At 39.8% G+C, this 23,426-nt stretch overlaps 1 protein-coding gene and 1 long non-coding RNA gene across 4 annotated transcripts in view; one reads left to right on the forward strand and one right to left on the reverse strand.

Annotated features, from left to right (window-relative positions):
• The window catches only part of LOC125129949 (uncharacterized), a 50,013-nt gene extending 41,853 nt beyond the window's left edge, over positions 1-8,160 (reverse strand). Inside the window, exons 1-3 of one of the 2 annotated variants that reach the window (XR_007135608.1) lie at positions 8,006-8,160; positions 7,843-7,909; positions 1,492-2,650 (exon numbers count right to left, since the gene is read on the reverse strand). This is a non-coding gene — a long non-coding RNA (uncharacterized LOC125129949). Of the gene's footprint in view, positions 1-1,491; positions 2,651-7,842; positions 7,910-8,005 lie in introns of those variants that run through there. The other variant, XR_007135609.1, reaches the window with a different exon arrangement.
• Positions 8,161-8,247: 87 nt separating this feature from the next.
• DPYD (dihydropyrimidine dehydrogenase) overlaps positions 8,248-23,426 on the forward strand; it is a 787,163-nt gene continuing 771,984 nt past the window's right edge. The window contains exon 1 of one of the 2 annotated variants that reach the window (XM_047785224.1): positions 8,248-8,408. In XM_047785224.1, coding sequence (XP_047641180.1) covers positions 8,370-8,408 — 39 coding nt within the window. In that variant the 5' untranslated portion in view covers positions 8,248-8,369. The remainder of the gene's footprint in view (positions 8,409-23,426) is intronic. The other variant, XM_047785223.1, reaches the window with a different exon arrangement.

Raw genomic sequence — 23,426 nt, forward strand, 5'->3', positions numbered from 1 at the left:
CGTTAGTCTTTGTTTTAAAGTCTATTCTCTCCAAGTATTGCTACCCCAGCATTCTTTTGATTTACATTTGAATAGAATACTTTTTTTCCATTCTCTGTTAGTCTGTATGAGTCTTTAGATCTTAAGTACTCTTTTACAGGCAGAGTATATATAGTTCATTTTTTATATCCATTCATCCCTGACAGGTATGTACTTATTGTCCCTTTGCTAATTGTTTTGGGGTCATTTTTATAGTACTTTTCTTATTTTGTTCTTTTCCCTTATGGCTTGATGGTTATCTTTAATGTTATGTTTGGATTCACTTATCTTCTTTGAGTGTTTATATTTATATATTTTTGGGCTGTTGTTGACAAGAGGTTTATATAAAGCAATATATGTATATATATTTTCAAAGACTACAAAGATTTTTTTTTTCTAGTTTGAAAAGCATTTTTATTTTTATTTTTTTATGTAATATGAACATTTATTTTATTTTATTTTATTTTTTATTTTCCCACTGTACAGCAAGGGGATCAGGTTATCCTTACGTGTATACATTACAATTACATTTTTCCCCCAGCCTTTCTTCTGTTGCACATGAGTATCTAGGACAAAGTTTCTCAATGCTACTCAGCAGGATCTCCTTGTAAATCTATTCTAAGTTGTGTCTGATTAAGCCCAAGCTCCCGATCTCCCGTCCCTACTCCCTTCCCCTACCCCTCCCATCAGGCAGCCACAAGTCTATTCTCCAAGTCCATGATTTTCTTTTCTGAGGAGATGTTCATTTGTGCTGGATATTAGATTCCAGTTATGAGTGATATCATATGGTATTTGTCTTTGTCTTTCTGGCTCATTTCACTCAGGATGAGATTCTCTAGTTCCATCCATGTTGCTGCAAATGGCATTATGTCATTCTTTTTTATGGCTGAGTAGTATTCCATTGTGTATATATACCACATCTTCCAAATCCAATCCTCTGTCGATGGACATTTGGGTTGTTTCCATGTCCTGGCTATTGTGAATAGGGCTGCAATGAACATGCGGTGGCACGTGTCTCCTTTAAGTAGAGTTTGTCCGGATAGATGCCCAAGAGTGGGATTGCGGGGTCATATGGAAGTTCTATGTATAGATTTCTAAGTTCTCTCTCCAAACTGTTCTCCCTAGTGGCTGTACCAGTTAACATTCCCACCAGCAGTGCAGGAGGGTTCCTTTCTCCACACCCCCTCCACACAGTTGTTATTTGTGGATTTATTATGATGGCCATCTGACTGATGTGAGGTGGTATCTCATGGTAGTTTTGATTTGCATTTCTCTTATAACCAGCGATGTTGAGCATTTTTTCATGTGTTTGTTGGCCATCTGTGTATCTTCTTTGGAGAAATGTCTATTCAGGTCTTTTGCCCATTTTTCCATTGACTGATTGGCTTTTTTGCTGTTGGGTTGTATAAGTTGTTTATATATTCTAGAGATTAAGCCCTTGTCGGTTGCATCATTTGAAACTATTTTCTCCCATTCTGTAAGTTGTCTTTTTGTTTTCTTTTGGGTTTCGACTACAAAGATTTAATTTAACATCACAGTGTCTCAGCCAAGATACCCACCTTTGGGGCACCTTTAAATTCAGAGTTCCTCAAGGGCCCCCCAAGCCTCAGTAGCAGGAGGCAGGCATGGCTGGCATATGGCTCCTCTACTTTTCTTTAGAGGGTGAGGGTAAGGGCCAGCTCTCAGATGCTTGCTGGGGCAGGTTCTGCTGCTGCTATTGCCACCACTGGCTCCTTCTGCATCAGCTCAGACTCATTCCCATCATCCTAGGGAGAGTGAATTAGAACTCTGTCTAAGATGCAAAACTCCTGGGCCTCCGTGGGGTTCATGTAGCAGTATCTCTCCATAGCCAACTTGATCATCTGCAGGCTCTGTTTGGTGTGCGTGGCATAGATGCTGTAGAGCTGCTTCTTGAGTTTCACAATCTTCTGGTGATATCTGTGGCTTCTTTATATTTTCCAACTCTTTGTTAAAAACCTCTAACTTTTCACTTTGTTCATCTATTCTCCTCCCAAGTTCTTTGGTCATCTTTATGACCATTACTTTGAATTCTTTATCTGGTAGACTACCTATCTCCACTTAGACCTTCCTCTGGGATTTTATCTCCTTCCTTTGTTTGGAACATATTCCTTTATTGCTTTATTTTTTTCAGAGTTGTTGTTTGTATTTCTGTATATCTTGTAGGTTGGTTTTGCTTCCTAACCTGGGAAAAGTGGCCTTTGGTAGGAAACGTCCTCTGAGTCCCAGTGGTATAATCTCCTCTGGTTACTAGTGTTATAAGTTCTAGGGGTGCCCCCTATGTGGGCTGCATGGGTACTTCTGTTGTGGTTGGCTGTGGGTGGCCGGCTGCCAGTCTGGTTGGTTGTCAGGCCCTACCTTGTGCAGAAACTGCTGGCCACTCTTTGGTGGGGCCAAGTGACAAGCAGCTAGCTGGGGAACCCTGGGGTTGTGGAGTCTCATTGCTGGTGCTAGCTCACTGGTGAGCACAGCCAGGTGCTGAGGTGGGTGGTTGACAGATTTAGTGACAGATTTTTTGACCTGCTGGTGTGTGGGGCCAGTTCCTGATATTGCTAGTATGGGTTCTGTGGCATCCCAAAGCTGGTGCTTGCTGACTGGAGAGTGGGGCTGGAGCCTGGGGCCAGAATCAACATAACAGAAAAAGACTCACAGATAGAGACAACAAACTAGTGATTATCAGTAGGGAGAGGGAAGGAGGGAAGGGCAAGATAGTGGGAGAGGATTAAGAAACTACTATGTATAAAACTATGAATGACTATGTATAAAATAAATAAACTACTAAGTTACAGGGATAAATTGTATAGCACATGGAATATAGCCAATATTTTACCATAATTTCAAATGGAGTATAAGCTCTGAAATTTTTGAGTCACTGTGTTGTACACCTGAGACTAATATAATATTATAAATCAACTACATCTCAATTAAAAAAAAAAAGAGCTCGGCTTTTTAATTGTTAGAAAATGATAAATGACAATGGCATTGATATATGCATTGTAGGAAACTATTTTTGTTTCCATGACAATGGTGATTATCACCCAGGCTAGCATGTGGAGGAAATGACAGAACCCATCCCCAGAAATCACTTGACTTCACTGATTTTCACACATTCACCCAAGTGAATATATGAATATGCAATTACACATACATTGCAATCAGAGTGATACTTCAAAATATATATTTGATTATGTCATTCCACTGCATTAAAAGACTTCCATGCCTTCCTCTTTCTTGTAGGATAATATTCAAAATTTTAAACTAAGAGTATAGCACTGTAGGCTACACCTGTCTCTATTGCCTCACGCTGGGTCATTTTCCTCTAGCTGCCTGCTCTCTAGCTATCAGAACCTTCTTTCCCTTCCATCAGGATTCCACTGTCCTGGGAGTCTTTGCAGAGATTTTTTTTGCCTTCTTATTTCCTATTGTCCTTTAGAAGTTAGTAGCAAGGTCATTTTCTCAAGGTGTCCTCTCTGATTTCCCAGTCCATCTTACACAGCCGTTCTCTATTTTTTCCTTGATGTTATTATTCACAACAAATACTACACTTTTTGTGATTACTTGACAGATGTTTATCTCCCTATCTCATCTACAAGCTGTATGCATATAAACTTCACTTTTTTGCTCATCATGATACCCTGAATATTTTTCACTGTACTTGGTATATATTAGACATATGGTTATTTGTGATATGAATAAACATATAAACAAATGCAAGGATATCTCTATTGAAATAAATGATAAGGCTTTATTTTGTGAGTCAATTCTTTATGTCCAGATATGTGGATAATTAAGTACCTTTTACATGCAATATATTCTAACATGCAATATAGTCTATATTCTACTAAATAACATATAGTAGTGGTAATGCAGCTTAGGTCTCCTGGGAAGTAGACTCAGATAGAAATGTGCATGCAGTAAGTTTATTTATTGGGAAGTGCTCTCTGGACGAGGACCAATGAGAGTGGGGAACGAGGCAGGATGGAGAGAGGGAAAAGATGAACTCAGAAGGAACAGAAACAACGAATAACTTCAGCAGGGTTGTCTCCATTCCAAATACAAATGTAATTGAAACTGTGAAAGAGTACAATTCCAGGAAGACACCTAAGGTTAAGGTTGTAAATTACCAGGTGCTAGAACGATGGTAAATTTTGATTGTGAGAGAGAAGTAACAAGCCTGAGGCAAAGGCCTTGAGGTAATGAGGGAAATTTAGGAACTATTCATTCTAGAGGCTATTTTTTTCTCTACCTTAAATCAGCTAAGTCTACAAACTTCTTACTCACATTGCATTTTACCCCAAATCACTCATAGTCAGTCTTACACCAGTTCTGGATCTTCAGGATACGAGCACTGAAGGACATATCTTTAAGTATTCAGTGTGTAACATTACATGGCATTTTGTAATTTACAAAATATTAACATATACATTTTGCCATTTAACTCTCACAATTATCCCATTCAGTTAAACTGCTTGCTCAAAAATCACTATTTGATGGTAGGAGTTGTTGAGCTAGTGGCTTCATTTTCATGAGAAGGACATTGTCGCTATTATACACAAGGGTATTGCTAATACCTATCTTAGTGCCTGAATGGAGAACATTCAATAAGTAATTTTTAAATAAATTTCTGACAGGAATTTATAGCTTCACTGTGTTACCTGAACTTATTATGGCATTTCATAATATATATGCAGAGATGTAGCACCCACACATGTACGTGAACATGCAAAGGGTTATATAGAATATAAGATGTATGTAGTTGCATAAACTCTACCATGTTCATTTGATGAAACAGAACATATATATATATATATATATGTTATTAGCTATTTAAGCAGGAAAACTTGAAATTTTTGAGCCGAAGTGATTTTTAGTCATTATCTTTTGGTCAGTTTGAATAGGAGTTAATCTAGCCTTGGAAAATCAGATGAGGCGGGTGGGGGGAGGTTTTATGATCAAAGTCTCTGACCTTTGGGGAGAAAACTCACCTTATAAAAATGTTTAAAAAAATTGCCTAATCCCGGACTCCAGGGAAGTCCGGAATTAAGCAATCTAAACTTTTCTTGTTTCTAAATTTGTGGTACTAACTTTCCAGAAATGAAAGGTGACTCATAAGCCTTCTTTCTGACTATGGTATTAAAAATAATAATAATATCCACTTGTGTAAGGTAAATTATCAGGCTAAGATGCATTTTGGTACATTTGTACACTATTAGATGAGCTGTCTTTCCAAAGCATCCAAAAAATTAATGTGGAACACCTGATATTTGACTGTGCTTCCAGATGGAGGGACAGCTTGACAAATGCCATCATAATTTACAACTTAAAAAAAGTGGAGTGTGAATGCATTTGCAGCAAACTTTAAACAGCTTGGATTATTTACAGGTACAACTGTGTTTAATGTGGAATTTCAATGGATTTAAAGTATTATTAGATGCAATCACTGATCAGGGAGTATAGGTGTGGCATGTGAGCAATGTGATTATATGCCTTAATTAAATATCTCAGAATAGGTTACATCTGTTTGGTGAGGTGGGGGGGGGATGGTAAAATAACATTTAAATTTTATATTTGATTATTCAGTATCATGGAATAGCTCTCATCTTTGAAGGACAGTATATTTAGGGCTTATCCTTTATGGTAGAGAATAATAACCACATAAAATAAAAATGGAATATAGTGTCTAACTCTTAAGGATAAATTGGATACCTGTACCCATAAAGCAACTAAAATATGGATTGCTAATTGATAACTCATATTAGTGTGCAACCTAAATGAACATATAAGTCTATATCTCTGAAGATTAGGAAAATGATTATTGAAACTTTCTGGTGAAATTGGAGAATTCATATGTATTATAATTACATATTATATACCATAAATGTATATATGCATATATACGTATATCCTTTTTTCTTCTTCTAAATATATGTATATGTATGTATGCTATATGTATGTGTACATTAAAAAATATCTCCAAGAAAGAGGATATAGATGACTTTGGGGGTAAGGCGTAACTGCAGGAGGATGAAGGAACATCTGACTTTGCAACATTACTCAATGAAGAGAAAAGCAGTTTTAATTAGAAAGTCATTGATAGATATTATAATTTCACTTCTCAGGAATAAGTGGAACATGGAGAAGGAAACATGGTAAAATGAAACTAGAGATTCTAAAAATGAACCGCTGAGTATATAAACCCAAATCAGGATCTACTGAGTTCCTGCAATCACCAGGTGTTCTTGGCCTCTTATATTTCAGTCCTAGCCTAGGAACTGAATATCCAATAGGCAGCCAGGTGAGAGGTGGCTCTTCCCTTTCCGGAGCTTACCTTCCACATAGAAGACAGATATTAAACAAGTCACACTCAGATAAATATGCACAGAAAATCTGACAGGGCTATGAAGGAAAAAATAGGGTTCTAGGAAAGAGAACGACAGAGACAGAGTGAGTCTAATTTTGTTGGTGGTGGGGATGGGTTGGGGAAGGTGTCTCTGAGACCTAAAGGATAACCAGAACGGAGGATGCGTGCAAAGGGAGAAAAGGGGCTGGAGAATGGGAAGATTACTTTGTGGCTGGAACATCAGTCATGTCAACAGTAGCCCTAGGAGAGGCTGGAGAAGCAGGGAAGGGCAGGTTATTTAGAGGTCACTGTGGAGTTTGTATTTTATTCAGGATGCAACTGGAACCACTGCAAGATTTATACTGTGCCTGTGATGAGCTAATTAATACTTTTTAGAGCTCAATCTGGAATGAAGAGGGATAAGAGTAGAAGCTGTAATACCAGCAGCTTGGACTTTGATGGATGTGGTGAATGAAGAAGGAGCAATTAAGAAATATTCCAGTATGTATTTAGGAGACTGAATCCTGAGAGCTTGGGGATACATTAAAGGTGGAAGAAAAAGGGAGTCAAGAATGATTCCAAGGTTTCTATGTAAGGTTTTTCTTTCACTTAATATACTATTTGATTTAAGAAAAATGTACTCATCCCCTATTCATTCCAGGTTCCGGAAGGTAATCTGATGGTTTGTTTAAAGAAGTCTTCCCAACCACTCAAGGTAGTGAGCACTCACACCTCAGTTATTCCATCCTGCTCCCCTTTTATCTTCTAAGCAAGCATCACAGTCTCCTATTAGTTTGCTTACTTGCTTACTCTGAGTGTAATTCCCATGGGAGAGATGTGTCTTCTTGAGGACTAGCCAGAGCCCCTGACACGGTGTTTGGCAACTGAAAAAGGTCAATAAATATTTGTTGAGGGAACTGATGGACAAATGAAAGAATAACAATAAAGAGGAAATCCTGGAATCCAAGGTACTCACAGTCTAGCCAAGAAGATTAAGAAGTGTGATAAAAGCCTGGATAGAAATAAGCAGCAAGTGTCGCCAAAGAAGAGAGGACGACTCATCTATCTACCTAACTGGAAGGAGAAAGACGCGAAGTCTGGAGTACAGATATACTCAAAGATGAGGCGAATATTTTCTGGACTGAGATCATCTCTGAATGGAAATTGCTCCCCTCTCCCTAGCAAGCTCTAGAACACAACAGAACGAACAACTCTACAAAAGAGCTTCCCATTTTAGGATAATTGTTGTTCAAAAAATAGCCATGAGAACGTATTGCTCTGCAAAAACACAACCTTGATTTTGTACCACATACAGGGTTTACTACTTGCAGCTTCTGTGTGTAGAAATTTTGGCTCGCCTGGATCCCTGGCCACTTTCACCCAGCCCCCGCCTCCATTCTCGGAAGACACCCGCGCCCTTGCCTTCTCCCGCCTATTTGTGGGATGGAGGGAGAATCATTTACTACCTGCTCCCGGAGGAGTTCTGAAGACGCAGCTGCCCCTAAGACAGTGTTTCTGCACCTCGCAGGGCCCCTGCGTAAGGAAAGAAAAGGCATAATTCGTTACCCAGAGCGCCGGCGGTTTTGGCCTTTAAACCTGTGGGTCTCTCACGTCTGGGCCCCCACCTACCGAGCTCGGCCTTTGACAGTTTCGGAAGCAAAGGTGAGTCCCCAGAGCGACCGCTCCCTCCCTCCCTTCGTCCGCGCGGAGAAGGAAAACAAGCCGCCAGATTGAGGGGCGGAGGCGGCCGAGGGGGGCCGGGCTGCTTCCCGCCGCTCGGCGGACCGCGCGGGGCGCGGGGAGCAGCGGGGCCGAGCGCGCAGCCCCGCCCCGGGGGCGTCACCGCCCGGCGCCCGCCCCGCCCCCGCGCCGCCGGCCCTCCGCTTTCTATTTCTACAGGCGCTCGGGCAAAGCTGTCACTTCGGTGTCCGGCCGGAGGCGGAGGACGCGGGGAGGGCCCGCCTGTGGGAGACTCCAAGCTGTCGGCATCGCCATGGCCCCTGTGCTAAGCAAGGACGTGGCGGACATCGAGGTACCGACCGCGCGCGGGCTGGCCCGGGGCGGGCGGGGGGCGCAGCCGGTGGGTCCCCGGAAGGCCGCCGCGGCCACCGCGGGGCCGGGGAAGGAGTGGCATTCGCGGAAACTTTGCCTCCGCGGGAGGTTTTCCGGCGGGGGGGGCGGGGGGGGGGGCGCGGAAGGGCGCGGAGCCGGAGCCCGGCCTGGGCCTCCGGGGGAGAAGTGGGCGGCCCCGCGCCTGGAGGGGTGTCCTTTGGGTTGGGACCTGGCTGTTTACTTCGGAGCGGGGTTAAAGAAGTCCCTGAAAGGCAGTGATGGAAGAACCACAAGAGTTGGAAAGAAATGGACTTTCCATAGGAGCGCTTATTTCTCTACCCGTCTACCCCCGCACCCTCCCCTTTTGCAAACCCTGTAAGCGTTTCGCGTTTGGGGACACCTGTCTGCAGCCCCCACCTCCAGTCGCTGAATTCTGAATATTTTTGCAAAGGTGGAGTATAGAAATAAAGAGATTCTGTGTGTCAGCTATAGCAGTCCCTGCAAGCCATAGTATTGTTTATGAAAATAATTTAACAGGGAAGAATGGGAGAAGGTATTGAGAACGTGAAAAATGCAGTGCCATCAGAACTACAAAATAAACTGTGTTTTTCTCTCAACAGTTTTTGATTCTCTCTTGCACTCCGGTTCTGTAAAAATGTCACCTTTCTTCCCGCGAATAAGATCCTCTCTGAAATACCATTTCCTTTGAGTTCTCCCTACGACCTTTCTGTATGCGATGAGAACGATATAATTATAAACAGTGATTTTAGACACAGTAACCCAAAGTCAGCACTTCTGAGTTAAAATAAACTGCTTTTTCGTTTTTTTGTTGTGTTCTGTTGGGGGGTTTCTTTATTTGAGTCTCCTACTCTGGTAAAACGTGTGTGTAAGCGCACAACTGTGTTTTCTTTACAAATGACAGAATTTTTCTTTCCTCAGTCCTTTCAGAAGCTTAAGTAAAAGTTTAAAACCACCTGTTTGCAGAATAGCTGCTTTTGCCGTTGGTTGTGAGCCTACTGTTTTGCATCTGTCATTGATTGAAGGAACTTTGTATTCTGTTTGGGGGATGGTGGTAGTATTTTCTCCAGACTCCATACATTGGTGTGAAAAATCCACTGTGGTAATAAGAGCCAAAGTGTATTACGTGGACATGTCTACTTAATTTACTTGTGGTTTCTCTTGTGAATAGTTTACTTTTTCACAATGATCAATATGGTATATTTAACTCAATAGTTATTTATGTGTGCACGGGTAAAAGATACTTGATTTATGTCATTGTCCTTTTTAGTCACTACTGCTGATGTACTGATTTTAGTGATAAAGAATGTCAGAGGGCAGGTAGGTGGCTTTTGACTTTGGAGTTTCTTTATCTGTATCTTTTTTGCAGTTGCCCATGAAATCATTTCTTAACCATATAACACTAAGGAAAAAGATGCCAGTGAAACATTCACAATGGCTTAATTTCATGTGTTGTTTCAACTAGGACCATTTAAGAAGGTCAGACCCTCACGTGTATTCATCTCAGTCGAAGCCTTAGTTGGCCTGATGTTACTTAGAATGTAGAATAGTGGTATTCAAACTTTTTCAGCTTTTGTATAGTTCATATATGCAACACACTTTAATCAATAATGTTTTTCATCACACATAGTAATTCTCTTTTCCCTCAAAGTAGTACCCATGATTCATGAGCTAGAGTACCATGAAAGAGCATGAAATTAGTCATTAAAATGTAATGCAGTGAGAAAAAAGACATTAAGTCTAGGGGAACACGTCGAAGCATAGATAGATGTCTCAGTTGATCCTGTTGACTCACCAAAGTTCATTTATTTTTGAAGAATCAGAATGAACTATGAAGGTTCAATTTTCTATCAAATTTGAATGCATAACATTGGATTTGCCTTTTTTGAATGAATTCATTAAAACCATTGTCTAGAGATTGATCTGCTTGCAACCATTACCTTAGTCTCAATTATGCAGAGAAGCAAGTAATCTTTAAAAAAAAAATCGGTATGAAACGGAGTGTGTGTTCAGTTGATAAGCGTGAAAAGAACAGGAGGTGATGGTGACAACCCACTATAATAGTGATTTCATTTTTAACTGTAAGCTCCCTATAGAACCTCAGTTTCAGTGAACCAGCCAAGAAACATTTTTGTTTCTGGGGGAAAAAAAAGGTTTTGAGGTATACAGAATTGTTTGAGGTGCTCATTCCATATTTCTAGCCTTAATCCAGTATCACATCAGAGTTTGAAGGGTTAGGAGCCTGAAAAACAGTCAGGTCATTAGACTTCAAAACTGGAATATCCCTGGGCTGGAAGATAGGCATAGCAAGCATGCATTAGCAGATCATATATACTAGGCAAGAAACCTAGCTCATTTATTCAAAAATTATTGTCATTATAATAATGGTAGAGGTGATATGAGAAGGCAGGCTTTTTTTCCAGAAATTTTAATGCGGTTCCGGGTCTGGGGTCTGGACCACACAGCCTGTGGTTGAGGTTTAGTTCTACCCCCATTTACGCAAGTGACCTTGGTTAAGTTACCTAGCTTCTCTGAGTCAAACTGCATAATATGCTAAGTAAGGAAAATAACAGGATAATAAACAAATGTCACAAGTTGGCATCTTATCAAGAGAAAGGGCAAAACATGCTAAAAATAAAAACATAGAAAAACTATCTGTAGGGAAATCACTGCTTCTGAGCTAATGAATATTTTAAAGTTCATTAATGGTACATGCTTATAAAAGTTATTTTTACTCTGTGGGCTTACTTTTTGGATACAAATGAATTTTGTTAAGAATCACTTTTGAGCACAAATTTTCCTGGAAGGTTTCCAAAAAGGTGGTTATCAGGCACTGATCACTTTCCCTGATCTTAACCACACTGTCACAGATAACTTCATTTCCTTTGAATTGACATCTGTAAGGATGATTTTGAAAGAGTTCACCTTTGTTCATTGCCTTGTTCCCCTCCACTGACATGGCTAATTGAGAATTTACTATGGAAGTCTAGCTGAAGGAAAATATATGCAGAACAGTGAGCTTTTAATTAACTCTTTGAATATTGGTAATTTTGGTAATTATTTATAGTTGAACTAAATTGCTATTTCCACCACCCCAAGTCAAGGTCTGTTCTTAGAATTATCAGTCAATGACTCTTTAGGGGTTATAAAATTTAGGGGTCATTTCAAATTTACTTTGGATTTAAGAATAGGATTTCAGTCCATTGTCCACAAAATCATCATGCATTCAGAGTCAAATAGAAATGGTTTCTGAATTCTTGATAACTGTGACATCTGTTCATTTGAGAAGAAAATTGATAATTTTCAGTTTATTAAGAAAAGATAATAAAATGATGGCTTTGGAAAGATGGGAGTATAATGGAAACTACTTGGAGAAAGGAAATTTTAAGGAGAATTTTGTAAAAAGGCTTATGAATTGGTAGAGATGGCAAAAGATATTCCCAAATCCCTTTACTGTAACTGATTTTGCCCCTGAGGAGAGAGGAGGTTCAGAGACCTGAAGGAGAGGATTCAACTTTGCAGAAACTATGGGCTATTTATTTATTTAAACTACAATGTGTTTTGTTGAGTCCATTTTTGTCTCCTTCCTTTTATTAATTGGGTGTGCCACAAATCCTAGGAATGCCATCTTGAATTGCCAAGGATTTTAAAGCATTAAAATTCAAAAAAAATTTTGTGTGTGTGTGAATTTGAGTTGTTAAAAATATGCCTGTCCTTCCTACTTTAGGCTGTCTGTGGACAATACTTTCTTAATTATAAAGTATTTCTCCTTCCTAAGAAATTTAGCTGGGCAGTAGAAATGTGTCTGATTATGTGATTTGGGAAGTTACTCCAAATTTGGAGAGTTGTTCAGATGATAGCTCCTTGTAGTTTCAAGGTACTACATATGTCTGTAATTAAGGATGATATATATTTTTTTTAATTCTGCCCCCTACACATGAATTCAAATCTGGTTTCAGTAGTTTAATTAAAAACTGTGAGATTAATGACTAATGATGAATCTATCACTAGGGAGAGTTTTAGATTGGATCTGCTTCATCTTAATCATAGTGGATAGTGTTGACTGATTACTTAATTGTAAAAATGTGCTAAAATTCAATAGCCTTCTTTCTTACATTCTAGAAGGAAAATCCATTTTTGGAGAGCTCTACATTTACAGTAAGGAATTAATAAAAACACCAAGAAGATCTTGAGTCAAACTGCTGAGATAACTGGATGATCACAAAGCAATCATATCTTTCCTTAACTATTTGAGTACACCATTTTACCAAACTCTGTGTAAGAACAAGCAAGGACACAAGAGCTGAAAAACAGACCCTTCCCGTAAGGTAAACATGTGTGGTCACTGAGTGAGATCTCCAATAATTAGCATAAAGTCACAAAGGTAGAAACGTTAAAATTAAAGACAATGAGACTGAACACAGATGGTCCTGAAATAATGTTGGTGAAGAGGATATGATAAGAGGTTTGATGTATTCTAGGCTTCAATATGGTTAAAGAGATTGAAAAGTAGAATTGGCCAATTTGCTTTCCTGCTTCTTGAAGCTAGGTGCACACAATGACAAATAAGAGGAAAAAATCCTCAATCCTAAAAACTATAAGGAAATTTCTGTGTCATTTATATCCTGCCTTAATGAAAAACTATTTAATAAAGCATTCTAAGATTATAAATTTAGCTATCATCAGGATTTTGATTTTCAGATGTGACCTGTTTTGCCTCCTGGACTTCATTTGCTCTTAATCCTCCGTATCAAGACAAAAGGTGTTTTTTTGGCTTCAAACATCAATAATGTGGGTGTTCACAGATATCCTAGAGCCGGTTATACTACTGATAACTCTTAACAGGATTATAGCTTTTCTGTGGCTCATCATTAATACTGCTCCCATTGCTTTTAATTAAAATGTTATACTAGCAGATATGAAACATCTGTGTTTAACTCAACATACAACTTCTCTTTTGACTCTTCACCACAGTTGTCTGAATAATGATGTTAGAAACTCAGTACTTTGGTATAAAATTTTTGATTTTGTATCTCACAAAATCAAGCTTTGTTTTATGGGTAGTTTAAACAAAAAACAAACAAACAAACAAACAAACCCATTGTATTAAAACAGGCCTGGGTTCAGATTCTGGCTCTGTTATTTTTTTATTTGTATGATTGTGGTCAAATTGTTTCCTGGACTGCCATTTTTCCCCCTGTCAGTGGATTGAATCTTAATTTATTTCATGCACTAGTTATAAGGATTAATTGGATTCATGTACTTAAAATGCCTTAGCATCCATCACTTAAACTATATGCTTTTTGAATGGTTGTGGTTATTTTCAATATTATTATTATTATGGATATACCATATGTTTTATGAAGATGCCATTTGGCTGGAGTGTTCAATTCTAAGAATTCACTACTGGTATCAATGGCTGTTAAAATATATTTGGAAAGGGAGAATGAAGTTAAAGAATTATGAAAGAGACTTATTATAGATTAAAAAAATAGTATATATATATGACTTATGAGAAAATTCCTGAGTTCTTTTTGTCCGTGTTACCAATGAGATGGAAGAGCTTTTTGAAATTCAGGTCAAACAAGGAGATCCTCTTCACTTTGCTTTTATTTATATTTAAAAAATATTTTTAATACCCATTATATTGCCAACCCTTTAGTATAAGCTTCAGGAGTCAAAGGAAGTATGTGGCTAAGGCTTTGTCTATACAGGATTATCCACATTGAATAGACTGGGAATAAGATTCAAATCCAGGGTTGACTGGCCCCCTGCCCCCTAACCTTTACTGTTTTACTGCAGTATATTTGTGGATTGAGTCTTTGGTGTTTTTCTGACTGTTTTTGTGACTAAATCAGGGCCAGAGCATTGGTGAAAATTATTTCTTGGCATTCTCAATGATATTTAGAAGGGATTTGGTATTATCCTTTTATGAAAAGAAATCCCTATGCAATTATTTAAAAAAGTGCCTAATTCCACATCTCTTTGTGTAAACTGGACTGTATAGGTTCTCTAAGCGAGCACATAAGCTTCAAAGAAAGTTTATTTATTTATTTTTGGGGGGTTTTTGCACATCCCTGACATACTGTATTTATACCATTTTTAACTCCTAAGAGGGAGGGAGTTGGCGATCAACTTATTTTGCACCAGGAGTAGGTAAAATGTGCCCTTTTCTAAGGGATGACCAGGGGATAATAAAACTTTTCTACCAGGTTATAGTAATTTAATTTCTTGGAGGATTTCAGCTTGGTCGTGGAATAGCATTCTCCCTACCCTCTACCTCCATCATAATAATTAAAGAGACAATCTGTGTCTCTACCTCCCAGGTGCTTGGAAATTGATATTATGAGTGCTTATGAATGTCCCCTTGAGGCTCTCCTGACTAGGCCACTTTGAAGAAAAATCTCTTCATCAATAATGAAGCCCCGAGGGCCACTTCTCAGGGGACCCACACAAAATTACATGTCAACTCCAGGCCTGATTTATACAGATGGCGTTCGTGGATGGAGCCCGACTACACTCCTCTCCCCGCAACCCCAGTATTTCATTACCTACCACTCTCTGTTGGTTCTCCCCACGCCCCTCCCCACTTGCACGTCTCTCCCAAAACTTCATCCTTCGGTTTTCAGTTTGTTTTACCTATCCGAGATGGGCTCGTCAGCGTTGATCCCTCGTTTAACCTTTGTGAAATCCTTGGAATGATATTAAAAATTGGCAATAGTAGCATGTTAAACTTTAAAAATGTTAGCATGTTTACTTAAACGCCATGTGAAAATCTCCAGCAAAACAGTGAGGGATAACATGTATTTGTACTGTGTTAATGAAAATAAATGTCCTGGGATCGGGGACAGGCCTGGGAATATTTTTGCTCTACAAGTCAGATCCCTTGCCGTCTGACCTTGTGGAAATCGTTCAGCCACTGAAGAGTTTGCTGATTCCTCAGTGAGTTTGCTATTGATCCATCTTTTAAGGATGGTTTGTAATACAATATGGCACTGGTGAACTTGTTTGGAAATGTGACCTGCTGAGTGATCATCTTAAGGAAATGCAAGGTGTTGTCTTAGTTTCTCTGTGTCACATGCTAGTTACGATTAAGTGCACCATTTATACCAGCTCTGTAATTTGATATTCTCGTTCACCTGACTTTCAAAATTTCTTCTTGCTTGCCTGCTTCCTTTTCTTTTTCATCAAGTGAATGGGTTGTCTAAATCTTTCCTGAGCCCATAGAAAAAAGTCCAGTCCTTCTGTGGATGACTGGAGTTCTGTGAGGATGATTTGGAATTAATAAATTCATATTTTTTGTGTCAGTAGGATGATGTGGTAGGATGATGTGGTAGGAATCTCTGGAATTAACACCAGAGATTCCAAAAAGGAGATGGAGCTCTGTCAGTTGTATGCTTTTTGGTTGATAACAGTTAGGGGAAACTAGTACAAATAGTGGGGTCCCCAGTCCCACAGAAATTCAAGTTACCTCTCTCTGACTCTTTGCACCACAGAGTCCTCAGAGTCTTGGGGATCTTCTTTCCGATGTTCCTCCATGACAAATATTGAAGAGCACTGGTATAAAACGGTTGAATTCCTCCGTAATTCAAAGAAGAAAGTCATTCAGTTCCCTTTACAGATTCCTAAGATTAAAGCATCACAAATTTCACAGCAAAATAGTCTTTAGGGGGGCCTAATTTTTACTAATTTTTTTTCATTCCTCTAACTTAATTTTTAAGTTATTTTTCATGATCATTACAAAAGATTTTAAAAGACGCCAAAAAAAAAAGTGAAACAAAGATCTCAGACATATTTATACCAGCCCAAACAGCTGAACTCCCTCTTCCCATTTTTAAATTGAGTTGTTTATTTGATACTGAGTTGTACGAGCTGTTAATATATTTTGGATATCAATCCCTTATTGATTATATCATTCGCAATATTTTCTCTGATGTTCACCCTGGGGACATAGCCCCTGGCGGCAGCCAGTTTAGGGAGTTCCCTCTACCGTGTGGACACTGATGCTGGCAAGCCCCATTTTGGAATCCTCCCCCTTGCGTATTAGCTTCTGGACCCAGTCCTGCTTCCACCCACCAGCCTGTAGGCACCAATATCAGGACACCTCAGACCAAGCAAATAGCTGGGTAAGAACACAGTCCCACCCACCAGCAAGCAGGCTGCCTTAAGACCTCCTGACCCACAGCCTCCCCTGGATATGACCCTTTTCCCCAAAGCGTCTGGGACCTGATCCCACATGCCAAGGAGCAGGCACTGGACCTTGGAGCCCCAGGGCCCTTCAAACAGAGACTCCAGCATCCAGCTCTTCCTACTGGTGGGAAGCACCAGTCCCAGAACTCCCTGGGATCCAGCTCTACCCACCAGTGGGTGGACAGCAATCTCAGGTCAATTGCAGGTCAGCAGCCAGCTATGGGATTTAGCCCACCCACTAGCAGGCCAGCTCCAGCTCTGGGACCCACTGGGCCCTCATCCTCCCCATCAACAGGCCAACACAGATGCTGAGAAACATTGGGCCCCGTAGCCAGCCACCCCAGGTTCTAGCTTCACCAGTGGGACAAAACAAGCTTTGGTACACCCTGGATCCCACAGACAGCAGTGTCAGAAACCATCCCCATCTTCCAGGTCTGGGAACCTTAGTGCCACATCTACCAACTCCAGAACCTGGTACTCCCTACCAGTGAGGCAGTACTAGTCCCAGGACTGCCCTGCTCTCCAGGCTTCTTCAGCCAGCTGACTCGTACCAGACCCTACCAACCAGTGGTTGACACCCTCTGCACTAGGTAGGGCCTGGCAATCAATTGGACTAAAGGATGACCATGCTTACCAGATCACCCATGATAGCCTGCCGCAACAGAAGTACCCATGCAACCTTCATGGACCCTGTTAGTGCCTACAGTTCTAGTGACCAGAGGGGAATATACTGCTAGGACTCAGAGGACATCTCTTACCAAAGGCCACTTTTACCAGGTCAGGAAGCATAGGCAACCTTCAGGATACCTAGAATTAAAAACAGCTGCTCAGCCAAAATGAAGCAACAGAGGAACATGTTCCAAGCAAAGCAACAAGACAAAACACCAGAGGAAGAACTAAGTGAAGTGGAGATAGCAGTCTACTAGATAAAGTGTTCAAAATAGTGGTCATAAAGATGATTAAAGAACTCAGGAGAAGAATGGATGAACAAAATGAGAACGTAGAAGTTTTTAGCAAAGAGTTAGCAAACATGAAGAAGATCAGAGGTGAAGAATATAATAACTAAAATGAAAAATACACTAGGAAGAATCAAGAGTAGATGAAATGATGCAGAAGAATGGATTAGTGAGCTGGAAGACAGAGCAATGGAAATCATTGAAACCGAACAGAGAAAAGAATGAAAAGAAATGAGCACAATTTAAGAGACCTCTGAGATAACATCTAGCATAATAATGTTCCCATTATAGTAGCTCCAGAAGGAGGAGAGAGAGGGAGAGAGAGAGAGGGAGGGAAAGGGAGAAAGAGAACCCATTTGAAGATATAATAGGTGAAAACTTAGCTAGCCTGGGAAGGTAAATAGACATCCAGGTTCAGGAAGTACAGAGAGTCCCAAAGAGGACCAACCCAAAGAGGACCACACCAAGGCACATCGTAATTAAAATGGCAAAAATTAAAGATAAAGAGAATATTAAAGGCCACAAGGGAAATGCAAGAGTTATGCAGAAGGGAACTCCCATTAGGCTGTGAGCTGACTTTTCAGCAGGAACTCTGCAGACCTGAAGGAGTGGCACAGTTTAAAGTGATGAAGAGGAACAACCTACAACCAAGAATATGCTACCTGCTAGGCTTTTATTCAGATTTGTTGGAGATATCAAAAGTTTTACAGAGAACAAAGGGAAAGGAAAATGAGTTTAGCACCACCAAACCAGCTTTACGAGAAATGTCAGAGGGACTTCCTCAAGGAAAAAGAAAAGGCCACACCCAGAAACATGAAAATTATGACAGGTAAAAGCTCATTGGTCATGGCAAATATACAGTCAAGGTAGTAAATCCACCACATACAAAGAGGTCGAAAGACAAAAGTAATAAACTCATCTTTATTTGGAATAAGTTAAGGGATACACAAAACAAAAAGATGTAAAATACATCAAAATATTAATATAGAAATTTATATATATGTAGATTGCTATATATGTTAACCATAGACTGAAAATCTATAATATGTACATACATATATAGAAAAAGGAGAAGCAATCTTATGCAATTTTATATTTACTTTTTTATCCTCTCAAAAATATTTCCCTACATTCTTACTTACTTTTAAAAGTAGCAGTGTGAGATTTCCTGGGAGTGGAGATATCAAAGTTTGTTGAGGATTCCCTTTATTATCAGACATTTATTTTGTTTTTAAGAATTGTTTTTCTTAAAATGTTGTATTATAAATATACTTGAGAGAGTTGTAATGATTTAGAGCACATTTCAGTTCTGCCCTTCTAACCTACAATGATTCAGCTAAATTAAGCATCTGAAAATTTTTTTTAATGGGAAAAGGGGCTCATTTTGAGGTGCAAAAATGGATAGGACAGAATGGCATTGGAACTGACTACCCATTTGCTTCGTCCTGCAGCTGTTGAATTGACACAAGGGTATAGAACCCTCAGGCATGTGGATGTCATTCTTTTTTGACATGGATATGGCTTGATTTGGTCTCCGTCCTGATCTCATGCTTATTTCTAGATTGTGGTTTGACTGCCTCTGGATGGTTCCTTATGTTTTCTGCCCTGGGAGAACAGTCTGAGTAAGGGCGGGTTTCAGATTGTTATCTTGAATGGATAAATCTCAGGTTGTGATCGCGAATGAGTAAATGTAACACCAACTACAGTTGTCTCAAAATTAATCAAGGATGGCCTTTTTTTTTTTGCTTTTTAGGGCCACACTTGTGGCATATGGAGGTTTCCAGGCTAGAGGTCAAATCAGAGCTACAGCTGCCAGTTTACGCCACAGCACCACCAGATCCCAGCCTTGTCTGTGACCTACACCACAGCTCATGGCAACACCAGATCCTTGACACACTGAGCAAGGCCATAGATCAAGCCCGCATCCTCGTGGATCCTAGTTGGGTTCATTAACCTCTGAACCACAACGGGAACTCCTGGACATTCTTAATTGTACCCCCACTCCCAAAACCACTCTGGCAGGCCAGATCTTAAAGGATTCTTTCACCTTAGGTCTTTACATTGAAAGTATGATTCGTGTGTGTTTGTGTGTGTGTGTGTGTGTGTGTATGCACACGTATATGTGTGTTTGCAATTTTTTTTCTTTTTCTTTTCCTTGTTGTACTTAGGAAGAGGAAAGGGCAGTAAGTGTCACTAGTTTGACTCAAAAGAGTTTCATCACAATGGCAAATTTAGTAAAGCAAATTTTTTTTCTTAGATGTATTAACCAAAATAACTTTTGATTCATCTTTCATTTAAAGCTAATTTACTTGCAGCCTGAACTTTGAACACTGGTATGCCTAAGCCTCTATCTTTTTTTTAAGAGATAAAAACGTTTGTAGAGGAAAATTCTTATATGATTCATGGAAATTACTGACCATCACCCCTCCTCCCCAAAGGGCAAAAGTTTAGTATATTTTTATATGTATTTAAGCAAAAGTTTAGTATATTTTTATACGTATTTAAGATCACATTTTCATGGAAGGATTCTAGGAGGAAAAGTTACCAATTGCAGGTATGATTATTTTAAGGATTTGAAATATTTTTGTGTTGCACAAATTCATGTGGCTATATCAGTGTATGAATGTATATGTCATGATACCCTTTTAATGCTAGTGATGATTTTTTTTATTTTTAAATAAGGAAAACTCTTGTTTGGTTTAGTTTGCATTTTTTGAATATTGTTAAGTTTGAACATTTTCCCACATTTTAAAATAGTTTGGATTTTCTTTTAAACAAATGATCTTAAAATTCTAAAGTAAGAGTAAAATGGAGAAAATGGAAATGAATCCAAGTAAGAACAGTATAATATTACAGATTTTAAGAAAATTAAATGCTAATGAATTATAAAATCAGAACAAAGCTAATGCTGTTTGGAAACATATCATCTGCTAAAACTACTCTCAGATAAATTCAGAAATAGCAATATATCAGTAGACATAACCTGTTAAAATATTTATTGATGGCATATCATGGATTAATATTGTCTTAATTGTAATGAAAAGGTAGCATGGATTAGTGGTTAAGCGTATAGGCTCTGGAATTAGAGTGCTAGTGTTCATGTTTTAGCTCTGCCACTACTCATTTTTGACCTTAACAACTTTAACTTTCTGTTTGTTTCCTTGTCTGAAAAATAGGGGCAGCAATAGCATGTATATCATAAGATTGTTGTATGGTTGAAGGAAATATTGCATTTTCAATACTACATCTTTTTAATAGTTCTAACCCATAGCAACTGTGCAATTAATGTCACCTATCAAAGTAATAATGGCCACCAGTTATTGTTTTGACACCAAGGGCCTCTCTCTTTCTTTGAAAATATGTTGTTTTGGTGTCTAAAAAACAGAAATTTACTGTCAATTTTGTTTTGTCTATTTAAAAATATTTATTTCTTACTGTGTGGTTGGCACTGGTCTGTATCTTAGAAATACACCTGCAAACGCGACCAAAAAGATTTCTTCTCTTAACAAAATTGCATTACAGTAGACCAATAATAGACAGGAAGAAAAAATTTCAATGTATGGTAATTTTCGATAGGATGGTGAGTTTTCGTAGAAGTAAACCAGAATAAAGTGATGCAGGATGACTGGTGTAGCCTTCTTTATATGTGGCAGTCAGAGAAGGCTGCCTTATGGTGGTGACATTTGAACTCAAACCTGAAAGACCAGAAGTCTGCCAGGGCTTTTGAGTTAAACAAGAAAGCAAGTCTAAGACGTAGGGTTGAATTTAGTTTGAAGAGCAAAAAGAAGGAACCAGCGTGAGGGAGATACAAGTGTTTTGTGTAGGCTTTTGAAATCCCTATTTGGTACCAAAGCAAAGATATCAAACAGGCAGCTGGAAATAAGCATCTGGAGATCAGTGAAGAAGTCATAGCTGGGGATGGATGGGGTCAAGATGACTCAGAGGCAGTGGAGCTGGACAAGCGACGGAGGAGTCTCTCGTAAGATGGAAACTAAGGAGAGAGAAGGCAGTGGGGTCTTCAGCTGTCTTTAGGTTGTTGAGAGCATAAGATGAGAGCTTTATTTTGTTAACGTGAAGAAATCGTGAGTTTGACAAGAACTAAAGGGACCAGTAGGTATAGACTGAAAAGAGAACGGGATATAAGGAAGTGAGCTTGATGACACTAGAAAACTGGGGGGAAATTTTGCTGTTAGAGGAACACAGGGAGTTCCCATCAGACCAGTGGTCCCCAACCAGACCAGCATCCATGAGGACGCGGGTTCAATTCCTGCCCTCGCTCAGTGGGTTAAGGATCCAGTGTTGCCGTGAGCTGTAGTGTAGGTCGCAGATGTGTCTCGGATCCTGCATTGTGGCTGTGGTATGGGCCTATAGCTGCATCTCCGATTCAGCCTCTAGCCTGGGAACTTCTGTATGCCACAGGTGAGGCCCCAAAAAGACAAAAAAAAAAAAAAGAAAAGAAAAAAGAAAGACAAAAAGAGGAACACAGAAATGAGGAACTACTTGGAAGGGGATGACGGAATATGTGTACATGTTAATGAAAGAGATCCGGTAGAAAGAGGCACCCGTGTTGAAGATGTTAGCTGTATAAAAGGAATCTTTGGGTGAGTGGAAATAGGGTTAATAGTATTAGCTTTAGAGTAGGATAAAACGTGGAGAGAGAGGTAAACTGGTGGCGGGACGTTGAGAGAGTTCCTGTCTGATGGTTTGTATTTTCTCAGTAAGAGTAGGAGGGAAGATTCTGACCTGAGGGTAGTGTGAATATGTAACATAGATTTGAAGAAAGATGACAGTATGACTAGATTTTTTTGCAAAGTGGGAGAATGAAAATAGTAAAGCAGCAGGTTTGTTAGGCAGTGTTTGTTTTCCATTCGAAGATTGTCATGCATGTCGCCTGAGAGCAGCGAACATAATCACACAATCGGGATTCGTTAGCCACTCTTAGCTTTTTGGGTGCAGAGAAAGTAAAGGGCTTAACTGGGTTCACATTTGCCAGGGCAGTAGCGTCGCTGTGTGAGAGAGGATGGGAATCTAGGGTGTGGTGAAGCTGAGCGCTCGGGTCAGAGGACGAGGGGAAGATGGGCAGTGAGAATACCCGGGGCATTCACGGTGGCCGTCTCAGTAAGGTCAAAGAATTGTTGTAAGGTGGAAGAATGTAAGAGGTGGATTAGTGTGTTTGAAATAACACTTCCGGAGCTGGTGCAATAATTAATAACAAGGCTAAGGAGATGGTGGCCGAGGTGGTGGAGAAGAAAGGAACGTTGCTGGTGAGATTGTCCAGGAAGAGGCAGATGCTGGGGGGCGTAAGTGGCTGTTGGAGTGACTGGGTCTGCTGAGAAGGCAGTGAAAGGAAGCTCAATGTTAACTTCTCACTGAGTCTGCGCAGAGAATGGTGTGGTGCCCGAGGGATTGGAGGACGACTGGAGCAGAGAGCTAAAAGGAGTAGACTACAGAGGAAAGATAATGTGAGGTTACCTGAGAAAAGAAGGCCATGTGATTCCTGAGGCTGAGGTTGCAGTGATGCATCTACAAGCCAAGGACTGTGGAGGATGGTCTGCAAACAGTAGAGCCTCCAAGAGACACCCTGCAGGTGTTAGAGGAAGCATGACCACTTGACATTCTACTTCCAGACACAGAGGCCTCAGAACTAGAGCCAACAAATTCCCGGTGTTTGTGGTAGCATGTTATGGCAACCCTGGCAAATGAATACAGATTTTGATATGAATTGCCAAAAAGCGGGATCCTTGTGGAAGGAAGGAATGGAAGGAGGAATGAAATTTTGGAAGTAGAGATAGTGAAGGTGGGATAACCAACATTCGTGTAAGAGAGAAGGTCTT

The sequence above is a fragment of the Phacochoerus africanus genome, chromosome 6, assembly GCF_016906955.1.
Source record: "Phacochoerus africanus isolate WHEZ1 chromosome 6, ROS_Pafr_v1, whole genome shotgun sequence".
NCBI lineage: Eukaryota > Metazoa > Chordata > Mammalia > Artiodactyla > Suidae > Phacochoerus > Phacochoerus africanus.